The sequence below is a fragment of the Opisthocomus hoazin genome, chromosome 1, assembly GCF_030867145.1.
Source record: "Opisthocomus hoazin isolate bOpiHoa1 chromosome 1, bOpiHoa1.hap1, whole genome shotgun sequence".
In the NCBI taxonomy this organism is placed as follows: domain Eukaryota; kingdom Metazoa; phylum Chordata; class Aves; order Opisthocomiformes; family Opisthocomidae; genus Opisthocomus; species Opisthocomus hoazin.
In genome coordinates this window covers 30,071,293-30,096,761 of record NC_134414.1, presented here as the reverse complement: position 1 = coordinate 30,096,761, position 25,469 = coordinate 30,071,293, and the positions used below count along the sequence as shown (strand labels likewise).

General features: G+C 36.6%; 1 protein-coding gene across 5 annotated transcripts in view; it reads right to left on the bottom strand.

Annotated features, from left to right (window-relative positions):
• Positions 1-25,469, bottom strand: part of NBEA (neurobeachin) — a 544,466-nt gene that overhangs the window by 43,191 nt on the left and 475,806 nt on the right. For all 5 annotated transcript variants that reach the window (XM_075420361.1, XM_075420351.1, XM_075420371.1 and 2 more), the window contains 2 exons: positions 14,679-14,831; positions 4,443-4,610 (listed from right to left, as the gene is read on the bottom strand). In XM_075420361.1, the coding sequence (XP_075276476.1) occupies positions 4,443-4,610; positions 14,679-14,831 (321 nt within the window). The remainder of the gene's footprint in view (positions 1-4,442; positions 4,611-14,678; positions 14,832-25,469) is intronic.

The window sequence follows — 25,469 nt, the reverse complement described above, 5'->3', positions numbered from 1 at the left end:
TGGTGAAGATGTGGCAGTTGCAGGAAATTCACTGTTCGGCACCGCTAAGCTGTATTTGAAACTCACTTCCAACCCAAGGATGACACAAAGCTACCCTAAAGCCTAGCGCAAACCAATAGCTCTGCAGTACAATGCTTCACTTGATTTTTCAAAACATTTCTAAGCATAAACAAGCTGAACATCTGAAAAAAACTAAATAGAGATCTGGCTCTAATTTCAACAAAGAAACAGAAAACCTGAAATCGTACTTTTCTGCACACTAGATGTGCTTTCAGTACTACATGCAGGTAATCTATTATGCACTAACAGAACATGCCCACTTAATTATTTTGAGTTTAATCCACAAGGTAGTACTGAAAATAATTTTAGCTCTTCGGCTGCATTTTCTAATGGCCAGTATAACTGTGCTGTTCCCTTTCAGCCACAACACTTTGCATCATGCAAAAACCCCAAGTTCCTAACTTGAAAAAAATACAGCTCTTGATTTTTGAGTGTCCAGATTTCCAAGTGTTTGGGAAAAATAAGGCTTTTAAAATCTATAGACATTCTGGGAGAAATCAGAGGAGGAACTATATTTTCCAAAAGAAGTGAACCAACAACATCGAAGCACCACAAATAAACTACATCTCTGATACTGTTCTTTATACATTAGCATTCTCAGCATCAACCCCCTGAAGTCAGCTAAATATGTCCACTGGAAAGGATTTGGATTATGATGTAAAGTACCAGTAAAGACAATTCCAAATAACATCTAATGTCCAATATAACTACTGTTTACATATTAAAAAGAGATACAGGCTTTGTACCAGGGGTGTTCTGTCATGTTTCTCCACAGGAGAAGACTGTCATATAAAGTTCATTATCAATTACTGCTTTACAAGTACAAGATGAGTTAAGCTGTCATAATTTTCTCAGCCAGAGATCCTGTGCTGTCAAAGAATGTCAATTTTTAATCTGACAAAAGGAAGAAAATTATCTGCTATTCTGACCTCTAATTTCTTGACATTTTAATGCTGTAATTGCTGTGGTTAGTGCTGCAACCATGATTTCACCTGTCAAGCAAGAATGAATCAATATCCTTAAGCTGTCTTCAAGTTTTAGCTTTCACCTCATTGCTTTTGCTTTAAAAAAGGAAAAATTTACAAATAGAATACAAAAGGTTGCAATAAAAAAAAACAAACAAAAGAATAATTTGGGGCCTCAAAAATGTTTGTTTATTACATATTTTTTCTCCTCCTTATTACAGTCTGAAAACAATTTGGCAATGTGCAGAATAAGAGAGACTATGAGAACTGATAGAAGGGGAGAATTTCCCAATTTCCAATCATAAAAGATCTAAACAACAAAATCAAATTTTATACATTCTGTGGAGCATTTAAGTCAGGACTTTCATGTTGCCCTTACCGCTACTTGAAAAAAAATTTAGCAATCGAATATTTTTTGTGGTATCAAAAAATAACAAAGTTGTTTGAAAAATCAAAAACAGTATGTTTAAATGAAATAAGTATATATTACCCATCCAGTGCAGATCCTAAGTCACCTAAGAGCTATTACAAAAGCACAGGATGGCCATTTTACCAGTGTTAAACAGTAGAGAGGTCTTAGAAGGCTGCCCCATGCCTGGGAGAAAGATGTAAGGAATGGCAGGGATGAGTTACCCACCATTGAATAAATTTTTGCTCCTGTCAGATGGCTGCTGAAGAGACTCCTTTACCATTCTTCACAGAAAGCTAAGACCAACATGTTCCTCAGCGGTTAAGTGAGGTGCTCAAGCTGAGGGTGAAAGTGAAAGGGCCAAGGTATGGCACGAACAGCTCATGGGGAGCTGCCTTTTTAAATTACGCCTTTCAGTCAGCTCAGACCTGAATGGGATGGGGATTTATTTGGAGCCTTATTTCACTGGACAGGTTCTGCTGGAACTCAGCTCAATATGAAATTAGTTACGGCCACAGTTTGAGCAGGCTGCTGCCATATTTGAGCCCATTGCTCTGATAATGGCTGCTGTCAATAAGGTTGCATTGATTGGCTTATTTCACAGCTTTTTATTGAGCATATTCACTGTCTTGTGTGTGACAGAACAGAAATGTTTCCGTTTATTTAGAAAATAGACATCAAGAGCATTTGGATACTGAGATATGCATTTTCCTGGATAACTGTAAAGCTCTATTTTAATTTGCAGTGTTCCTAAATTAAGACGCCAGACACTACTACCTGCCACTGTAAAATATATTAAACAACTATTATCATGATTTTCAGCGTGCTAGTGTTCCTATTCTTACATTGCTGTATTTATAAGTGGGACTCAGAGGCTTTTAAAAGATCTTTTCTCTTCTAAATTATTTTCTGGAATAACTAGAAAAAGCCAGAATAAAGTAAGAAAAAAAAAAGCCAACTAAACAATTTGTATAGATAATATATACTTGCAACAGAAACATGACATCCAAATACCTCATCTACTTGATCATCAAGATGTCAAATGCTTTATTACTGGGCAGAGAATGTCTGCTAGTTTCATAAACAGAGCTCAGGGAAAAAGAAGGTGGCTCTAAATCTGTCTATATTTACATATATGTTGTAATTTCTGATTAAAAATTAATAGAAAATATTTTTTTAAACCTTTTTATGACAAACCACAAATCACCAATGTCTCTTCAAGGAGAAACCATACTATTTTTAAATGATTGCATACAACTTTATGTACCTATATACAAGAAAAACTAGGAGGAGTCATTTTTTCTAGACATGTTGCCTTCTCATTGCTAAGGATGATTTTTATTTACTAATCTAACTTGTGGCAATGAAGATAAAGTTTTCCTTTCAGAATTTTATACAGTGTAAATAGCTTAAGAAGAGGTTTATATGCTGTTGACTGACAGGGCATGGGTTAGATGTACAAGTGAGTGAACAAAAACATCTCCATGAATTTCTTGAAATTTCTGATGACACATTATGCATGTAAGTAGAGCCACAGGAGAGCTGAAGAGTCTCATCACGTCGTGAGATGTTAAGTAAGGTGCACAGACAGACAGACAGACCTCAATCCTACAAGCTGCCTTGTGGGAGTAGACCCTTAAAGTCAAGACACAGGAGTCTGTCCATGCAAATCAAGATCTTCAGCCATGCAGATCCCATGTATTCATGGTGCTTGACACCTGTTCTATACTTTTAAAAGCATTGTTCCTTTGTATCTCCAGCTTTGTACCTTATTGACTCTTCTTGTGCTCAAACTTTGAAATCCAGAAAACAATTACGTAGATGTTACCATCAAATATTTGAGGCAGTGGGATCAATGTAATACTGGCCATTCTTAAAACTAAGCAAATACTAACTGTTTACAAAATACAAGCTTTGCAGTGCATGGTGTGAAAATCTAGCTCTAGGAAGCTAGGGGTCTGAACGTTGCTTTAATTCTGCTCTTCAAGAAGCACCAAATGTAACAAGATGCAACAATACACTACTAAAAAACAGCATGCCAAACCCCAATATTTAACTGAACACGAATGCTTTCTAGAATCTCTTTCTGAAATCTGTAGATTTCTGTCTCCAAGATTGGAAAACAAACAAACAAACAAACAAAAACCCATCACCTTCCAATGTATAAATTATTACTGTTTTGCATACAGCAGATGGCAGCGATCTGGGGGAATGAAAGACTGTGTGTAGAGCTTCATCACAGCAGTACTCATCTAGCAGCTGTTGCTTCTTCACACTTTTCACCAAATTTCAATTATTTTAGCCAACGAATGGATGATATTAGGAAATTATCATTCAAATTAATAGCCTTACTAAAAACAAATACAGTTACTGGAAGGAAACATGTATCAGGACAGCTAGCACAATTTTTTTTTTTTAAATTTACTGATAACTTGGAAACACTTACTTGTATATATGCACACATATAAATATTTCACACATACATATATACAAACATAAATACTTGTATGCGTAATAAATAGCAAACATTTCCTATTTTGGTAACTGATTATACTTTACATGATTAACATAAAACTAATCTGAATAATTGCTACAGTCCATCTAGCAAATAAATTCTTTTTCAGATACATATTCTCAACAACATTATTCAACTGAAAAGGTTAGATTTTTTTTCACTATGACTATGATAAAGTTTTTTTCTTTCAGCTTTTCAGTTCCACTAAGAGAATTTAGTAAAAGTAAATTATAATTAATAGCAGAACATATATTACAGAATATACATTACAATTTACATATCATAACTGACCATAAAATATATTAGTAACTTCAAGCAAACAAAATACTTTGGGTCATCAGTTTTATTGCCAGTTTATTAATACTTGCTTCTGAAGGGCTTAGGTTCTGAATCAAGTCACACAGAACAATCTTCTCCAGCAGCGAAAGATGGAAAAAGTACCGTTTCTGGTACTGACCATAGTTTTCAGAACGAAATGGCAGTAAACACCTACCTCCCTGAGGACAGGATCAGTGATACTGTCCAGGTTCACAGAGCCTTCATATGTTAGGTAGTGGAAAACGTTCAGGGCACGCACTGCTTCTGGTCCTCGTTGCTTGTAGCCAAATATAAGGTCAATCCACTGATGAAGCTGACATGATACAAACTCACTTTCCAGGGCCTGCAAGTGGAATTCAGAGTTAGGAAGTAAATTCCATCTTGCAATTTCATGCTTAAATTGCATCCTACCTATTAACTGAAGAAATAAAATGGGTTTCGTTAGACTTCCTGTTCAGGTTTATTCAATATATTTGGAATCTATCAAACTTTAGAAACCAGAATGAATTATATTGGGAGAGAAACTAAAAAGATATTATTCTTTCCTTCCGTGCTTTACATCAAGTTAATTTTCTTCTCAGCTACTGGGTTTGTCCTAGCTGCAAGGGTTTTAATTATTAATTTTTGGGCTTGTCAAATAACTTAGGTAATTTGTTAAGAAAAACTGATGAAAATGGGAAAATAATTTCAAAATCCCAGTCTTCCAACTAATTCTCCAACTAGTTATATTTAGTCTTAAATATAAAATGGAAACTTGAGGATTAAAAAGCTACATTGGCAAAATAAGGTTCTGAACTCAATGTGTGAGTTGTGACTGATCTCTTGAAGGAGAAAAGCATTTTTCACATTCATTTGTGACATTAGGTTGGTTCACCAAAGAAGACACAGGCCATGACCAGCTAGTTTAAAAATGAGTTCAAGGATTGCTATTACTTTGCTCAGCATATGGAAAGAGATTAATTCTAGATGGAGGAAATGATGATGGTATTACCATTTCGCCTGAGCCAACCAATACACCTTTATCAGACACGGCTGGCATCCTTAGCTGATTCCACTGCCTGAATGGGAGGTTTTGAAAGCCGAAGGCATTACAGTTTCTCCTTATCCCCCTACCAAACTACTTGTCATGATTCCCATGAGCCCGTACCTGGATACACAAATCGTTCCCCTATAAAGACGCATCACGTATTTAAGAGGGCATCCTGGCACACTCATTCCTACTTTCCTAATGCCACCTTCAGAGAAGGACTGATGAGGAATTGATTCATGTTTCATTACCAAAGTTTTCACACACGTCCTTGACCAAATTATGTCACAGTCCTGCTTTTGTACAGTGTCATACACCTGAGTCCCTTTGATCAGAACAAGTGCTGTTCAGTTCTCATATCTGGGAACTAACTTCCAACTAGTTTGCTAGAAAAAAAAAATACAGAATCACAGAAGGGTTGATGTTGGAAGGGACCTCTGGAGGTCTTCTGGTCCAACCCCTCTGCTCAAGCAGGACCCAAGCAGGCTGCCCAGGACTGAACCCAGCCAGCTGTTGAATACCTCCAAGGATGGAGATTCCACAGCCTTCCCGGGCAACATGTGAGAGTGCTTGGTCACCCTCACAGTAAAGAATTGTTTCCTCCTGTATTTCAGTTTGTGTCCATTGCCTCCAGTCCTGTCACTGGGCACCACTGAGAAGAGTCTGGCTTACTCACAAAAAAAAAATACCAGCCTTAATACTATTTATTATGTAAACATCTATGTCAAGCTTATCACTACTCACTGCATACAGAGCTTGCAGCAACCCTCTATATTACATTATCTAATATATTCTATTCTCAAAGATCATGGCTTTTTTTTTTGTTCCCCTTAAGAAATCCTGATTCATCCATTGTTTCTAGCACAGTGTCGCTACTCCGCAGCGACACTTTCCAGCTAGGACAGGGCTTCATGTCTGCCCCAGGAAAGTTCAAATTTTACAGGCGAATAAACTTTGGAAAAAACATGTATTCATTTTATTCATTTACCTCAAAAGAAGGCTGCTTCAGAAATAACCATCAGACATTGTAGTACCATGCCATGCACTGCCCACCGGCAGCAGCCCCCTGCCCACTACCCCACAGACACGGCAAGCCACAGGGGTCTGGCTCCCCGGGTAACCATGCGATCATTCCTCAGACATTCTCCCTGTAACGCGCTACGTGGAAGAGGAACTCTCTGTGCTGTGCTGGAAAACCAGACCCTTTTCTGTCGAAACCAGTGACTGATGTTTCTGAGGAAAATGGATGGAAAGGCTCAGGCTTAATAGCTGACACGCAGCACAGTTTTCAAGGATTTAAGTTCAGCATACCATAAGAAGCTACAAGGAAATGTGGCAGAGAACCATATAAAAATTGTTATTTCCTTTCCTTTTTAAAATCAGAGGCCATCATATGCAAATTGTGAGTAATAGTATTCAAATGGCATTCATACTAATTAACACTAAATACTGTTAAGCTAATACTATTTGGTTTCAAAGCATGTCTTCAAATAAATAGTTAAGAAATGCCAGGTCCTTAATTACACTGTATTGAACGTGTGCAACATGATATAGCCAGCAACTACAACATCCCATATAATCTTTTTCATAGGACTTTTACCTCATTTAACACGCAGGATGCTAGCATGCAAGAAGAAAACTAAGTATGTCACAGAAACCATAAATAAAGCATTTCATAACTTTCAAATGTTCAATTTTTAATGTTCCTTTGTCTGTAATAAAACTTAAAATAAAATTTAAAGCCTGCTGTCTTTCCAGCATTCACCTCCGACCAACTTACAGCAAGCAGCCTAACTGGTCTCTTCCGCCTCCGAACTCTGCATATTTGTAAGTTCCTGTTGCATCTGTATCTATTATTTATTTATTAAAAAGTAGTTAACAAAAAAAAAATGGTTAGGCATTTGCTTTGATCAAAAATAGCATTGTTATTTCTAGAATATGGAGAGCATTTCAGGAAAACAGCAAAACTTCTGACTATTTAAAGGTGGGACAGTAAATTCGAAAAAATAAATCCTTGGGTCAAATGAGCATATTGCACCCTTTATCTCCCCTAACTTCCTCTCCCTGGTGTTAGGAGAGTTGAACGCCTATGTTACGTTTCCCTGAGGCAGTTTCTACTTGCATGACCAGCCCTTACTCAGCAGCTTGTCATTCCAGAGAAGGTCTTACTGACCCTGGCAGGTTTGGAGAATTTCTGTTTCACATGGGTGAATGGTTCTCTAATAACTTATTAAACAAATGAGCTACTTTTTAACACCAGCATGTCATGTCTTCTGTCTCCAAATCTTTAAGCAGATTTATTGCACTATGTTTATCTAATGGTTCTTTAAAGGTCTGTGCTGAAATGCAACACAAGATTTAGGGAAATTTGTGAGGAGTGAATTTAATTACTTTGAACTACAATTTTAAGAACTCCACAGACATTTGGAAGTCAGAAGAATTGATGTCAGGGATGCGAGGATGCTGGCGGTGGCAAGGGGACTAACAGGTCCCTGCCTGCCAGGCGCTTTGTGGTGGAAGACCAGTGTGGTGGTGGGATCTGGGGCGGAGACCAGAGTGGAAGGCATAGAGGGGTGCCAGAGCTGTGCAGGAGAGTGGCTCCACATGGGCCTTGGCACCACAGAGCCGCCGTCTGCAGGCTGCGATGGGTGCTGTGAGATGCTCATGGCCCCAACATCAGGGTGCTGTGCGGGGTGCGGTGCTGGCACGAGCAACAGGTAAAGCGCACTCAAGAACGGGCCACCAAAAGGCTGCAAAGTCCTACCTGGCCCGCCGTGGGGAGAAGGCTCCTGATCTGTGCTTTATCACCTGGATTCGTTTTAGTCAGGAGATAGCTTCTGATGTCAGCTCTGACCTGGTTTACCGGTGTTTCTCCCAAGCACTTCTGCAACGCTACTCATGCGATACTTGCAGAAACCTCTCCCTAATTTGCTCTAATGCACAGGCTCTATGTAAGTGCCTCCTGAAAATTTATGAGCTGTTCACTGTCAACAGTACATCGTTTGGTTTCTCAGGAATATGCAGTGCTCAGTAGGGAATAGGGTGAGGGAATTTTCTGCACAGAAAATAATTTGTAGGTACAGTAGGAACAACATACAGAAAAAGATAATAATACCCTTTAAATAGGCTGGTGATGGCCCTAAAGAACAGCATTTTTCAAGAACAGTTTGGCTTTAAAGCATTTATGGGGCTTTAATTTATTGAGCATATATGCAATATGAAATGTAAGGAATGAAATTTTTTTTACAAAAGCAATAATAATTATTACTTATATAATTATATAATATTATTCATGTTTTTTAAAGATTCTTGCTGTTGAACAGAAGGTAACTAATATCCAGCTTGTTTTCTATTATAATTGAAATGTACAGAAAACAGAGTTTTATTCAGGCACTCTCAAACTGAACTTGTTTGAACCACTGTTTTACGGCTTAATTTTCAAATAGCAGCATTACAGTCAGTATTTTTTCATGGGTTTTGTTTTGAGGAAGGAGTCTCTTGTGTTACTGTTTTCAGTCGAGTGACTTTTATTCCCAATAAGTAAATCGCAAGCATTATTATACATCTAGCGAGAGAAAGACAAATATTATGAAGTAAAAGTACTGTGGCTTTTGTGTTTTTGCAGGCAAATGTATGCACACATGTTCTACAGGCTGAAAATCTAACCAGTAGCTGTTCTAAAATATAAATAGGTATTAGTAAGTTTATGTTTACATGTACCCTAAATAAAGTTAATATTAGCCAAGTTACTACTTAGTGGGATCAAGCACTATAGCTCTTTTCAGACCTTTGTGCAGTATGAACGCTGCACACTTTCCGCTCATCCTAATTTGGTATTAAAACTACTTTTTACAGAGATTCCAGTAGGAGGCATTGGTTTTTATTTTATTGCACACCATGTGCTGTGTAAAGTATCAGGCATTCTGGATTTATAAAATATGCTATTCCAACCTTTCTAAACACGTGGCCATTTTGTGTTACCTGGGTATTTTGTCTCACCAGAGAAGAGGAAAGGTCTGACGCTGCTCCATGTTGGGACCACAGCTGCACCGGCCCCTCCCCTTTCTGCACCTCCTGCCTTGTTTCCGTCCCCTCCAAAGCTAGATGCCGTCTGTCTCTCCAGGAACTCCTACCACAGTATCTTGCTACTAACTTATATTCAGTATGGTTGAAAATATTTCCTTAAAGCTACTCTGAGATACTCTGGGTTTGTTGCTCTGCTCAGTAACAGACCACCAGCTGTTTCAGCCCACAAGCTGGGTTTTTCTCCTCTCCCCTTACATCCCTGCTCCTCTGCAGCACAAACTCTCTCCGCCTGCAATTTCGCTGCCTCGTTTACCATTTCTTGAACTGGCTATTGGAGTAAACTCCTTGACTATTGCTGTAAAACAAAACAGGCAATGCTGACACCTGAAATTGGTTATGTTCGTTTAAAGAAAGTAATATTTTCACAGAAGTGAAGCAGAAGTGCATTCTACAGATTTGGGTTATTCAGGGATATCTGCGCAGAAACTGATCCTTTATGTGAGCATCTTCAAGAAGTAAATAAGATTCTGCAGTGATAAAGAAAGTTGGGGTTTTTTAACTCACTGCCATTTCCAAATTAGATTGAAACCCCTGTTAGCTGAATGAGTTTTAACTGCATTTAGAACAAACCTTGGCAATACACAAACTAAAACAAAAGCTACTACTGAAGAAGTAATACCAAATCTTATCTACTGCTTATCTGGTAAAAAAGGAATGTCAGCTGCTGCTGAATGGTGAGGAGAAAAGATAAATCTTCCAGATCCTCACAGCACAGAGATTTCATAATAGATGTTTCTAATGACTATTCAAGAAGGTTTTTAATTATGAAATACTATGCATGCTTCTGAATAGCCAGGGAACTGTACAAAAATGTAACTGGCAGCAGAAGAGTGCAAATAAATCATTTCAAAGACAGAAAGAAAATTCAATCTTAGTAATGGTTATGTAATAGGAACAAAATATGTATAACAAAAACAGGACACCTTTTAGTCTTTCAAAAGTATAATTTACAGTGAATGCATTTTACTCAACGCTGTAATTTGTAATTTAATATGTGCATAAGCTATAATGAAAATATCATTATAATTAACTTTGAATTAAACAATCTTGCATCTTTTGTTTCAAAACTAAAGAACACTTATTACAAAAGCTCTGCTCCAGTGTCTCACAGTGGTGTTCCCTGCCTTGATTTAACATGCTTGACTTACTGACTGAATCTGTTCTATTTCTGGCTCTCAGGACTGCTCTAAGTCTGTGGGGATTGAGAGGCTGAGCAGGACTACAGATGCACATCTGTGGAAGGTTTTATGCGTGGGGTTTTTTTCCTGGTAAACTGGGAGATTATGATTGATGAGCCTAGCATTAGGGTAATGTTATCAGGGACACTTTCTGCCTCTGTCCTTTGTGCCATCACCGAGGTCAGACCATAATCATGTTAGCATTGAACGTAGTGCTTTATTAATGTTTCATGAGTAACTCCGTAGCAATCAGTCTAGCTTTGTATGGATAAATAAAACTGCTACAACAAGCCCCTGATGTATACAGTGAGTGCTTTAGAAGCTACTGTAATAGGTCTTAAAAATAATTTGACTGAATGTCTTTTCTGGTCTTTATAATAGGTCTAATTTTCACAAGTCTAAGAGAATCTCTTTTGATGGAAAACCATTTCCACCTTCACTTCTCTGTTTAGTTACAAGTGTAAAACACCCAACTGAACAATAAAATAAAACACCAAAACCTGCCTGTCTTTTATTAATTTGCACAGAATTTTAGTTAAGTTTGTTAACCAATTGGTTAAATTACATTGATTTATGTCACTGTGCCTCTGCGACGTTTTCTAGGCTGTTCTCTACTTGCCTTGGTAAGTCTCAGGATGAAATGCTAAAATTCTTGCTGTTATTTAACGAAAATGTTTACATTTATAAATGTGCAAGTAGGCTGTATATAGGGATTTGTGTTTACTCCTACATACGCAGCAAGCAAAAAATATGTATGAACAGAAGAAAATATTGCCAACTAAGGAAAAACAAGATCCCACTGCATGCTACGCAGTATCACGTAGGATCCTTTACACTGAAATGAAATGACTACCGCTGATTCATTTAGACATGGGATCAGGATAACACTTATATCAAATATTCATCAATTTTCTGTGGCTTTCCTGTAAACATGCTCTCTACTTGCTTTGCTAAGTTGCTGCAGAAATTCTGGACTTGCACAAGCTTGCTGTGTTTTACACGTCAGCACCACACCCAGGCGATCTTTTTTTCTCAAGATAGATTCTTGTACAACAGCCAAAGCTTGGCCTGCGGATGACCTAACTGAATAATACATCTGCTGGCCAGCTCAAAACATGGAATCAGACATTGGGTAGCGAATGTCAAACTTTCCAATCCCTTTATATTTGTTCCTTATTTTGACTAGTGTAGGTCTAGCGACCAAAAAAAGGACACACTGGGAGTTTGCTCTATGTGCTAATAAAACCCTAAGCAAGAAAGTTTTTTTGAAAAAATAGTACAGATTTTACATTTCAAAATATAATTTCTTTACTTCTTACTACACATACTATCTTCATTTTCATGAAAGGGATTATCCTACTTTAGCTAGTTGCTACTTTATAATAAGCTTTACAAAAAAATATGCGTATATCATGCTCTTTAAGCATCCCGAAGTTACTCAGTTTGTTTCTATCCTCTGAACTCCATCCAAATGTGAATACTTCTTTCAGCCCACAAGTGACTCCAGTATTCCAGGTGCAGTCTCAAAAGGACCATAGACAGGTACAACTGTTTACATCCTCTGTGATGCAATGATTCTTCATGGATGGCATCAAAATACACATATTTCTGGTGACTAGAGCATTACAGAGATTTATCTAATCTAATTGCTGCTCATTGTTACACTTCCCTCGCTCCTGCTCTATCTTTGGTGCTATTTTTGTCTCCAGACTTCTGCTTCCTATTGAATATCTGTAATTATTTCCTCCCAAGGTGATTTTCAGTGTATTTTCTGCATCTAATTCAAATAAATCTATGCCTCTTTCTCCTGTTTTCCAGGCAATTTCCAACTTTATCATTTGTGAACTTCATCCGACTTGAAAATAGCATGTATCTGTGTAGAACTGAATTTTAACTACTGATCGTGCTCTTGCTGAAAGTAGATGCTGAGATGAATAAAGGCCATGCAGAAAATGCCTCCAGGCAAAACTGTATAATAACAGCATGATGCTCACACCTATGGGGACAGGGGTTGAAGACAGTATCGGAAGGGTGTGACACATCAGTGAGATCATTTGTGGTTTTAGAAATCTGTGAAGTACTCAATTAGTCGAAGCCTGTAATTCTAATACTACTCTAATTTTAACATCGGTTTGTCTCTCTCATGGCAGTCTGAGCATATTTACACACGTATGGAATCAGTCATTAGTGCTATTACAGCTTAATATTTCAAAGGTATTTCCAGCTTTTAACTACCAGTCTTTCTTGAAAGTATCATCCTGAAAAGGCATAAATGCTCTACTCTAAATTCATGCAAGCAGCTGTTTTCCTGAACAGCCGTAAATATCCCGCACAAAACTTTTCTGTAGAAAGCTTCTATTCTATTTTCTAAGAAGTAGAAATTGCCTGAGAGAAATCAAATAAACTAAAGCTAAAGCTTTTCTTCAGGTGATCTCTTACTACATAGTGCCTTTTAGCCTCCTACTATTCATTCCAGCTTTGTGGAAAGGAAAGATGGAGAAACAAAACTGAGGATCCGAGAAGGAATATTCTTTATAAGATTTCCCAAAGGGAGTCATCAATATGCTTCTCTCATTATATTCCCCAATAGGTGGCAGCTTATTATCCTTTTTCACTAAGTTATCACACTTCTGTTCTTTCAGATGTCAAAACTAAATCTCTTGGTCAACTTTCACGTGCTTACTCCTGGGACCAGTGCAGGTTTAGCCACAACCACAAACAAAAATGGGCTCTGTGCAGCGACATGAGCACTCCAGAGACACATACATATCACTGCGCATCCCACACTTGAGAATGCTAATGCAGGGTAGGAGTGCCCTTTGAGTCCACCTCCTTTGCTAGTAAAATTACATTTGAATTTATTGCCACCAGCTGTGACTATGACTTCTTCTTAGAAAGAATGTTACAGTATATGCAGCTATAAGATAAATCAGCCAGGAAAAAGACAGAAAATGCTGCTCAGCTTCTTCCCGCCAATGAAGGATTAATCCCTGAAACACATTTCTCATGCTTTGTGTAGTGCATTTCTTACGTTTCAAGCGATGAGATTGCCATCACTTGCTTAGGAGACTTCTGTATATATGTCAAACCAGTTACTCTTCTGAACAGATGACACTTCTAAATCATATATGTCTAGGAATACGTTTGTTTTTATAATATTCTTCTATTCTTTCAAACTTCATATGGCTTTTTTTTCTATCAGCTCCTGAAGAACAACTTTCTTTAAATAGACAGTTCTTGAAATTTAATTGCCAAACAGATTAGAAGAAAACCAACATTGCTAGACTTACAATGCTACCAAAAAGCACTATAGGGAATAATGTACAAGTTGAACAGTTCTGAAACTGTACGGAAACCCTCAGCGTCTTGAAAGTATATTCCTGACTCTACAAGCAGGACAAATAACATGCATTTTAAGGAAGATCCATGTCCAGAACAGAACCACAAATTAAACTATTGCTGGCCAAAAGATCAGAATATACCTTGTTTTCCTACAAATGACTAGAAGTAAATGTATATATTAACTCTATCATTAATAAAATAATTTTCTATCAAATTAAAGCAAAAAATATACAATATATCTAAATGTTTTTCATGTTTACATTCTGCAGACTTCATGATGATTTACATCAGAGAAATTCTTCTGCAAAATTTCTTCAGAGACTGCAGTTGTTGGCTTGTGCTCACATTTCTACACTTCCAGTTCACCTCTGATGAATTGAAGTTCATAACTTTAGTCATGTAAGGAACAGAATACGTCTTGCAAGATACCAGCATTTATAATAACCTTATGTAAATTAACCTGCTATAAATTGAAATCTGTCCTAAGACTTAAGACGGACTTAAATTTTTGAGGCTATCCTGTATTGTCCAGCTCACACCCATATGATGCCTTCTCATGAGAGAGTAAATAACTGAATTTCATTTTCCATGATTCAGGCACATGGAAGCAAAATCCGTTCTAAAACAAAGGGTTCTGTCAAGCAAGACAGAATGCAAATTCTCCTTCACTTTTTATTTTATTTCTATAGATCTAGCTCTAAAGAGATGAAAACCAGCATAAGGTTAGTTTGATAAAACACAGAACTCCTCACTTCAGCTAAACTAAAGGGCAGCTTACCATTCTGTTGATACGGACAAAGTCTTCAGGCTTCTTGGCCCATGGGGGGAGATCAACATCATTCACAATAACTTCATCTTCTCTGATTCCTAGATTATAGCCGTTACTGTTCACAAACATCTCTGGCAGGTAGTAAAACTCTGGGATTAACTCCTAGCAAGCAGAAAACACACAATGAGTCTTTACATTTATACAGAGATGTTAAATGGTGTTGCTAGAATCAGGCTCTGTTGTAGCACACATTAAGGCATTCCTGGGTTTTTTTTAAGTTTCTATGCACTTGTTTAAGAAATTTTATAATCTGTTTTCTTGTACTTACGGTCAAACATACTTTTTATAATGAAATATTCAACCTTTGTTTTTCCCATATATGTTTTTATGAAAAACATACCTTTGGAAAAGCAGTGTATATCAATAAAGGAGACTTCCTCAGAATAACAGGTACAAGCAATTGTGTGCTAAGCCTTCAATACTATAAATATGTTGGATTTTTTAATCACTATGTAACTAAGTTACTTAAAAGCAGGAAAAAGTTGCTGATGTAACACTGTCTTGATTTTACTTTCTCTCTATTCCTTAATTGCATAAGAAAATGTGGCAGTTTGATTACCTATATAAGGAAAAATAAATCAGGGTGAATGAATTTTTCTACTCTAAGAAAAACTTAAAAATGCATGGAGAGAAAAATCTCAGTACAACAAATGTCCTTAAAACAGAAATACATTCTATTTAAATGGTGAAAGATCAATAACTGAGTGGCAAAGATCATCTGCAGTGTAGTAATACATTATAGATAAGTTAGGGTGTGAAGTTTTTCTGAATTTCCAGGATAGCTAAGTAGAAATGCATTTTGACATAATAAATATCACCATTTGTTGCTGTCTATTATTTTAGTAGTAAGTACTGAACTGCAATAACAAAAAAAGCTTTAAAGCCTGCTATCTCTTTTCTAATATCCAGATATGGATTAAATTCACTCAATTACATTGTTAAAAGCATTATGGCATTCAGTTGTGTAACATGATCAAAACTGATGACACAGCACCTGAAACCTGAGTCTCTTTGTGGTCCTTTCAAAGGCTGCAGACATGCGAAGCGTAAAACAAAATCAGTGCAGACACAAACTTATCTAATTAAACCTGATCTGCAACTCCACAGAGAATAGAGCAGTTAAAGCATAGATGGTCCTTTCAAATTGATTCATTTAAAAAAAAATGATAATATTTATGTTATAATTTCAAGTATGCTTAGGGAGGCAATTTACTTGCTTCTTTACATCATTTTTAATACACTATAAACAGTCTGAATTCAGATTAGACTAAAATGCAATGCCAATCAATATCTAACCAGTGTAAAACACTAAGCGAGACATGCCTGAGCTTGTATAGCTCATAATGAAACAAGCTATAATTTCAAATAACAAAAAAAATTTAAAATATTACATGCAGTAAATAATAAACCAGCAGTTAGAGCAAAGCTAAACTAAAAGCAATCCTGAATATCCTATAAGGTTAAAAGAAAAATTATTATTTCACTGACAATCTTCAGTTTGATTATATACCTCTAATTTACTCAGAGTATTTCTAAAAGCAAACTTCCTCTCTTTCCCCAAAACATGATTCTCTAATGCTCAAGTTCCCGAGGAAGCCTTTTGGTTTTCTCCAGTGGACCCCAAAGAAAAATGAATGACCTTTGAAGTTGGAGAAAGCTAGACATTAATCCTTCTAGAGCTCAGCAAACTACTACTGACTTGGGACTAAGAGCTGGCCACAACCCAACATGTGCTACCATACAAGTCACAGACAAACTGAGAGCTTTTCGTTAAAGAAAGGAAACATTCATAAGCATCTCAGAATGACAAAATATTAAGTCAAAATTAAATTAAAAGTCAATATTCAAATGAAGCAGAAATTATTAAAGAAAAAAAGTAAAATTTATTTCTATTCGATACAAAAGCCTTGAAATGCGTACCACTTTTTAAGTATTACCATTTTTATGCAACACAGTGGTGTACTAATGTCAAATAGTAAGCAAGTTTTTGATTCCATCAAAGATGTATTAATTCTTAAATTTCCTTTTTCATTTTTAAATGTCCTAGGATCTAATTGTGAACTCTTACATCTAACGTATCTAAAAGATTTGTGCTACCCAGAGACAGATCTAGTGTTTAACTGAATTCCGCTAACCTTCTGACTTCAGGGGTATCTTGAAACAAAGGGATTTAAGTCACTGAATATTTTTAATGGTATTTCAATTTAGTAATTTTATCTTTGTTGCTATTTGCTTTCAGCGTAATTTAGTGTTCCCTTGTCTGGTATAGCAGAAAACATAAATAGAAATAGAATAAATAGAAAGCATGCTATTAACTTTGTTCATAAGATTTATTGTGTTGTATATGTTTAGTTTGACCTGTCTTATTCCTGTGCTCTGGAAACTAACCAGCGCCAGACTTTTAAATCCTCTTCAAATAACACTCTCTCTAGAACCCTAATCAATTCAGTTACACAACTCCTGGTATTTTTTTTTTTTAGTCAAAGTAACAAAACTAAACATAGTATTTTAAATAAATTTAATGAGTGTTACAGTCTCAGCATTCTCTTCAATGTTGTTCTTAGTGCAGCTTACAATTTTGTTTGCTTATTTGAGTACTATTTAACACGAATTGAACCTTTTCTTGAGATGTGAAGAATGTTGCATGTGACCTTTTCCAGATACTTACATATTTCCCATACTTCACATTAACCATTCAGTTTTCTTTGGTAGCATTTGATATTCCTCTTGCAATTCTGCTGTCTCCACTATCAACTAGACTAAGCAACCACAACACTTAAAAACAGCTCAGATAAATCCACTTCCTTCTCATCTCTGGAGAATGAATGAATATACATTATAACACAGACCCATTATGAAAACTTGTGGCACCCTGTAAGTATGAACTTGCTAACACTTGAAAAAAATCTTCAAAATGTGTATTTAGCTACTTAGAAGCATAGAAAATACAACTAATCTAGAGAACTGTGATAGAAAGGCTTGTTTTTATGTGTTCACTGTTTATTCTGCTGCAAAAAAATGAAGAAGTTGTCTCTTCTACCTCATGCCAATGGCAGGCGCTGGGTGAGGATGGAAAGGCAAATACTCCCTTCCCCAGCGCCCCTGAGCATGCTTTGCTAGGAGAAGGACAAGCTGGGAGAAGCAGAGAGAGGAAGGATTAGCAAGGACAGAGCAGGCAGCAAGGACGGAGCCTGGGGGGTTGCTAGAAAAAGGAAGGAGCAAACAAGAGTGAACTTCAGCGGAGATGGCAAGATGACAACTGGACCCCAGAGAGAACTGCTTTAACCAAGAAGCCACTGAAACTTGCAAGAATGAACACAAGAATGAAGGAAAGGACAACACTAGCAAGGGCTAGAGGTATTTTCAAAACCAATTTACATTTTTTTCTCAGCCAGAGTTTGGCTTTTCTTTGTTTAGTAGGTGGGTTTGTGCCAGTTCATATTCTAATAAAGATTATGGCTGGAGAGAGACAGCTCTTTTTGTGCTTCTCCAGTTAAGGACAGGGAACAGATACCTCAAATATCTAACTGTTTCAGGGTCACATTTGGAGAGTTGACCTTGCCCATTCCTCCACTCAGGAAGAGGTTTAGCTATACCATATTTCCTGCCAGATATCTGTCTAACCTGTTGTCCCAGAACTTGAGTGACAGCAATTCCACAATCCTTCCATCAACTGACTTTGGTATTCCTCACCTGAGGAAGTTTTACCAAATGCCTGGCCTGAATCTTTCATTACACAATGCAAGACCATTTTCCATTGTCCTAGCTATCAATCCATCACAGATACAGAGAACAGAGTACTGTTTTCTCTTTGCATAATTTATTACATGTTTGGAACGCATTATCTTACCAGCTTTACAGCCTTTCAGCTCTTAAAAGTCCAAATGAAGGACAATGATTTTATCTTCCGTATTGTTACATTGCTTCAGTTCTAGTTACATATGGGTAAAATATTCTTCTAATCTCCCCAAAACTAGCTAGCAGAATTATTCCTGAACAGGGTGTAACTTAATTTACTCCTGTACTTTGGCCTTACTATATTTTGTCATATGTTCATCACATAGAAGCCAAAATAAATGTTTTTATCAACCTCTTTGGTCTTTAGATCAGAGATTAAGATTGCATACTTTTCTGACAGGATCTGCTATTTTTTTTTCATTTTTATACACAGTGTAATTTGCCATACAACATAGCTTCTTACAAATCACCAGCTTCGTTCTTCAGAGTTTGTTAAATTCAACCTGAAGATAAGGACAAGGAGACTCAGAAATTAGCAGGGGAAAAATGTATTTCAGTGCTGGTATTCACACCAGGGCACGGGACACAGAAGACCTTCTGTCTCCTGATCTGGTTTCCGCTTGACAGAATAGTTGATAAGAGGATCCTTAAAACTCCTATTGCACCTTCAGTGGCACTACTGGTAAAAGGTCAATGTAATGCCAGGCCTATGCAAAGGAATGCTTGTCTGAAGGTATCATGACTTTGACAATTTTGTGTTTCAAGCTACAAATGATCATGAAAGACATATCTCAAAATATTATCTTCCGGCATGACAAACATCGAGTCAGCCAGTGTAAATCAAGACATGAAAGAAAACATCAAAACTAACAACATAAAAAAGTTTCCCCAGAAGTTACGTCAATTTGCAGGCTTAAAATGAGGGAATACAAAGAATAATGACACAGAAGACCAGGATTTTAAAAAAGTCTGGTATTTTTAAAATATTCACAGACCAGTTAAGAAATTGAGATGCATATTGTTATTGTATGCCGTTCAGCTGATATATGATTTTGCATTAACTGATACAATTCAGTAAATTTCACTGGTTCTTTCGCTCTTGCCAAAATATATCAAAGGTTCTAAATAAATCTTGCCAACTACATAACCTGTCATGGGTAATTTCTTACCACAATAAATATCTAGAGTTCAAAGAGTTAATAAAAATAGGGATTCTAGTGATCTAAATCCATTTGCAGTAATTTCTGTCTAGTAGTCCTTGACATTTCACAAGCTGGTAACCTCCCCTGCTCCCCTTTCATTCACACTTCTAATAAGACAGGTTAGCTTTCTATCATTTAATAGTCAGCTACCTTCCAAACTGCCCGAGAAGCGTGGCTTTTCTCAGATGAAGAACGATGCAGTACAGCTACCGAAGGGTGTAAAAAAAAGGTAAAATGAATATTACAACAGACATTTCTTGTCTGTAAATGTGATCTCTAGTTTATTTTAATAGCTATACTAAAACCCCAAGGTATACTTAACAGTGTTATATGCCTTGTGTCTTCATATAAGAAAACATCCCCAAATGCATTTTCTAATTTACAAGCCTGTGACAAATCCAAGCTGCTGAGAAATTAAACCTTAAAAATACATCTTGGGGTGACAGAGGACCACTATTAACACTATCATAATTGTACACCACTTGCATCAAATCTGATGTTTCAGTTTAATATGTTTTGCTAAGGGTATACCATTTTATAGCCTCCCAATGAAATCAAATCCAACCCAGACGTTTTCACTTTTCTAATATAATTCATTTCAAAGTTTTAAAGCTGACATTTCTTTTTCTTTCTTTCTTTTCCTCCCAAAAGGTTGATCCCCTGGCATCCATTAATTCCACAAGAGCCTAGTACTGGGTCAACAAGTCACTCATGAGTACCTCCATTAGCTGCGTTCATTCACACTAAGGCACCTTAATGACATTTTGTCAGAGCTACCTTTCTAACTTCTAAACACACTATTCAAAAAGTAATATAACAAGTTTGAGAGGCATTAGGAAAGATTAGTGCCTGAACAGGAGGTTCTGGGGAAGTCAATGTTACAAAACACTGGAGCGGGGGCGGAGGTGGAAAGGAAAAAATGTGAAAGCTGACTGGCCAAGTTATGGTCATTTCCGGGTGACTTGTTTCCTCAAAGGTCACTCTGCGAACATTCATTCTTCCTCCAGCTTGTACTGATTATCTCGAGAGAAGGTCAATGTTGATAAAGGGAGACATAATAAAATAAACTCTGTTATCCAGGTTCTCCCTTGTGTGTTACCACTCTAATATAGCACATACCGTATTCATTCTGTTTCATCCACTGTAGGTGAACAGGTTTCTTTGAAAATGAACCAAAACAGCCCAATTGTACAGAACAAAATTGTCTATGTAGATCTTTAATCATCCATTGAGCAATAATCTATCATACACTTCATTTTTCAAAGGTGGTGTACCTTTTGCCACAATTCAAGTTGTAGCAATTATGGCTTGTTTTTCAGACTGATCAAACTACTGCCACAGCCCTATTTTCATTAGCTCAATGTGAAACAATCTCATTCCAGAGGAGAGTACACGTAGGTAAAGGGAGAGAGGGAAGGAGGGAGGGGAAAGGAAGAGAGGGAGAAACAGAGAGACAGAATGCCAGAGAGGACACAAACATGTGAAAAAAAGGAGACTGACCCACAGACTTGCAGCTTCCTAAAGAGATAGACATTCCTTTGCAAATGGCAGGTATTTATTTTTTTTAATTTTAAGGCAGCATTTTTTAAAAGTGATTTGGATGTTTCCTTTAAACTTACATTGAGGTTGCAAAAGAACAGTGTTGCGAGAAGTGTCTGCATTGCTTAAAAATCTCAATTTACTAGTTAAAACTGATCCCCTCCAGAAGTGAGTTAAGCACTTAAGAATAAAGCATGTTGTAGACCTCTTTCTTAAACATCAACTGATGAAAAAAATCATAACACAGAGTTTATTTTCATAAAAAATAATTTTAAAAGGATTTTTCTAATTAGACCTTACTAATAAAGAATTAAGGCAATTCATATAGTTATTTAATATGGTACTTGAAAGCAAAAATTGTGTCCCTCTTACAACACACATCATTGAAAAATGTCAGATTAATTCATTACACACGCTGTTTTTAAATTATTTCATAACCTGTGCCACAGTAATTAATGAGATTAGTGAGATCAGAGATTAAATGTACTTATAGCAGCTCAGATGAATTTCAAATATATAATAAGGAATACATGAATAATGAACACTTGCTATTCTTAGCAGTTTTGAAAGTTTGCTACTTTGATGGATAGTCTGTATTCCACACACCTAATATTTACGATAAAGACTGAAAAAATCTTTAGGGTGGGAAAACAATTTACAGCATGTATGTCACACGGGAATCCACATTGCCAGAGACCCCCATTTATAACTGTGTGCAACCAGAAGCTACACAAATATGTAGAACACTTTGACAGAGAACATGCTTTAAGATTTTGTACTCACACACAACCTCTATACTTTGCACAGCATTTACTTTCTCACAGGACTGCTAGATAAATATTAGAAGCTACCAGACAGCTGAACATGAATTTTTGGATGTTTCAGACTCTCAGAGCTAAAGGACTTTTGTTGTACAAGTCAGTGGTTGCTCCTGTGAGCAGAGTGCACAAAACAGGTGGAGACTTTGAGGGGTTCGGCAAACCTCACTGTTTTTCCAGTCCCTGAAAACTTGATTAAAACACTTTAAAAGCCTGTAAGGCATTCCAAGCAGTAGCACAACTAATCTGAAAAAATGGTGTATTTTTAGTATTAATAATAGTTCAGTTTCTCATCCTTTTGTAGAATGAACTCTGAGGCCTCAGGGAAAAGTTGGCCCTGATGTCATGGCATTGAGAAATGCAGTTCATTAAGATCTGAAGCAACAAACAACAGCAACAATTAGCTGCTATACTCACTCTTGATTTATCGCTAAGAAACACAGACTCTACAAATGAAAAGGGCCTAAAGGGTCAACTAGTGCATCCTCTTGCCAATTCACGATTGTCCCTGATGCTTTTCCAGTGCTTTGACAGTCTATGGTTCTAAGAAGCTCAAGAAAAAAGGGTTTTACTTCTTCCCCTTGTGAGGATATTCAAATTCAGAGAATACTCAATTCCACTTTAACTCTTCATATTCCATGGGTTAAGTAAGCATTTTTCAACTCTCATCCCTTTCCTCTGAGGTCTACCTCTCTGTTCCCTAACAATTCTTCTCCCTTTTGTAAGTTTGCATATTTATAGCTTTTGTGATCCCATATCTTCACCTTTAGACATTAATTACCCCACACATACACACACTTTTCTTCCTGTATCCAACTCCTTAAACACATTTGCTGCTCTTCTTATGGCTCCCTCCAGTTTGGGTATACATTTCTGCTAGCTAGCTCCCAGCCAAGGGAAGAACTAAGAATTTGCTTTACCCAGCATGAATACATACAAAAAATTGAACAAGGAAGAAACAAAAACTTGGCTTATCCAAGTACATAAGAGCTCTGAAACAAATGAATGACTAATCAGACTATTTCAGGTGGAATTTAGACGCCATGAGATATTCTAGTGATAACGCTAAGGATATAGCTTCAGTCTCACTATAAGCTTTCTGCCATCCTGCTGATCTTCAAGTGTCCTTGTTAAACCGAACACTATACAGCAATGCATTGACATGTATATTGCTTAGGCTACTGAAGTGTACTTCAGTTGACTTATTCCAGAAGTGGCTTTGTATTAATATATAACAAACGAATTTGATTATGCAATACATTGAACACTGGTATTAAATACATTAAAAAGGCTCCTCTCACTTCTACCTTTTTTTACTTTTTCTTTTTTCTTTAGATAGCTTATGAACTTTTTCTACTTGCTTTAGCATCCCTTAAAGATTTAGCTTATTTTCAAACCTGATGTTGTTTATCTATTTTTATCTTAAGCTGAATCAACTCATAATAAATGAACTCAAGGTTAATTTCTAAACCCACCCTCCCTGTAGCTTTATTAATTAACAAAAGCATATTTTAAACAGCATCTTTAATCCCTAAAGTATCCCTGAACAGAGAGGTCAGGGATTATCTGGAGAAAACATTTATTGGCTAACATACCTCATCTGGGCCTCCCATATTAGATTTGCTGTAATGACTTAGCTCCAAGTAGTATTTTTCTTCCTAATGGCATAACAGAAATGTATACATATCTAAATCTGACTCTGGGGCTCTACAGCAGACTCCCAAATGTATTCTAGGATACATTATTTTACCGTCTTTCCCTCAATGCAGCTCTGAACCTTAATTGTTACTATTTTATCCAAGTTATCCCTAACTCCCTTCTTTAAATTCAGTAACATTAAAGTACATAGCTACCCCACATCTTCACCTTTTGCCTTGCTTTTCTGAAGGTGAGTACCCCGTTTTGAGCATCTTGTTAATACATATTTTATTTTAATAACTTGGAATTTTCTTTTAATACAGATATATTTTGTAATACAACTGTTATTGCTCCATAATTCCCACATCCCTGCAGTGGCTGGCAGCAGCAGTTTAAATTACCCTACCTGGTTCACAAGACTCCTGGTATTTTCATACAAACATTTCAGTTCTTTATTTTACTGATAACTCATTCGATTGCTACATTAGGAAGAATCCTTTCAGTAATTATGTACCCCAGTTGAATACCATCCCTCCATCTGTCCACAGATATTCCTTTATCTTTTGCAATGCCTTCATGTATTTAACGGCACTCCTCCTGTGTACTAAAGCCAGACAAGAAGATTACAGTCACTTCCAACTGTCTTCCCTTATTCCTCAGTTTAAGGCTCTTATCTTTTGTTTCAGTCCCACCCCTAGGAGGCCATTTTCCCAGATATACTGGTGGAATACCACGGAAACCAGATTTCATTGAAAGAGAAAAATCAAAATATCAGCACTTTGAATTTTAAGAAATCGCTGCATTTCAAATATAGTATATATTAACTTGAATTCCTTCCAAGTTCTGAAATTTCCTTTATTTTTCTTTCAAAGGTAACAGTGATAGTACTTAAAATGCTATTGACTTCCAGAGAAGCATAAATAAACATGAAATGGATTGTAAAAGGTTTAGGTTAATTTCTTTTCTTTAAAAAGCACTTTCTCCCATATGCTAATATGGCCATACAATTTACAATTTGTTATTCTAACTAGTAAGTGAATAATGACAACATGGTTTGTCCGCATACATTTCAGAGACTGCTGGAATATTTATACAAACAGGAGCTCTGGAATAAAAATAAATCAACAAATGTACATCTTCTTCTTTTGTCAAGTTAAGTAAAAAATATAATGGTAACGTGACCTTGACTTTGGCATTTCCTAGTATGAGTGGCAGTATCGAAATAGGAGAGATATATTCACTATAAAATAAAGTTTTAAAAAGAGCAACTAATGGTATACTGCAGCTTTTGCCTACCTTATTACTAGAAAATCAGAATCAAAAAAGGATCATATTGTTCAAAATATTATTAGATTTTGGGTTCTTTCTGATAAGACCCCATGTATATGAACAATAACCCTTTGTACTTCACAATAGGTAAGGAATAACAACAGTAAAATCACCCTGCTCTCCGGCTGTTTCTGTATATCGTGTAGACGTTGTTTTAATCTAATGTGTATTGTTGCATAATATCCCCAGGCACAGTCAAGTAAAAGCTAAAGCTGTACAGAAAAGCCAACATTTTAAATGGGTCTTGTCATTAATGCTTTATTAATTGCCCCAGGCAATGCAAACCCAGAGCTAGGCAAGCTATAACAATATGACACTTTAAGGTCAAATCCAATTCCTGCTGTGTTTTATGGAGTGGGCCAAATATTGAGTTAACAGCAGGAAAGAACAATTTATTGGGCTTTTCTCCGTCTCCTGATTATCTGATCTAAATTAGATCAGTTAGGTTGTTTCTCTCTAAAAACAAAACACCTTTT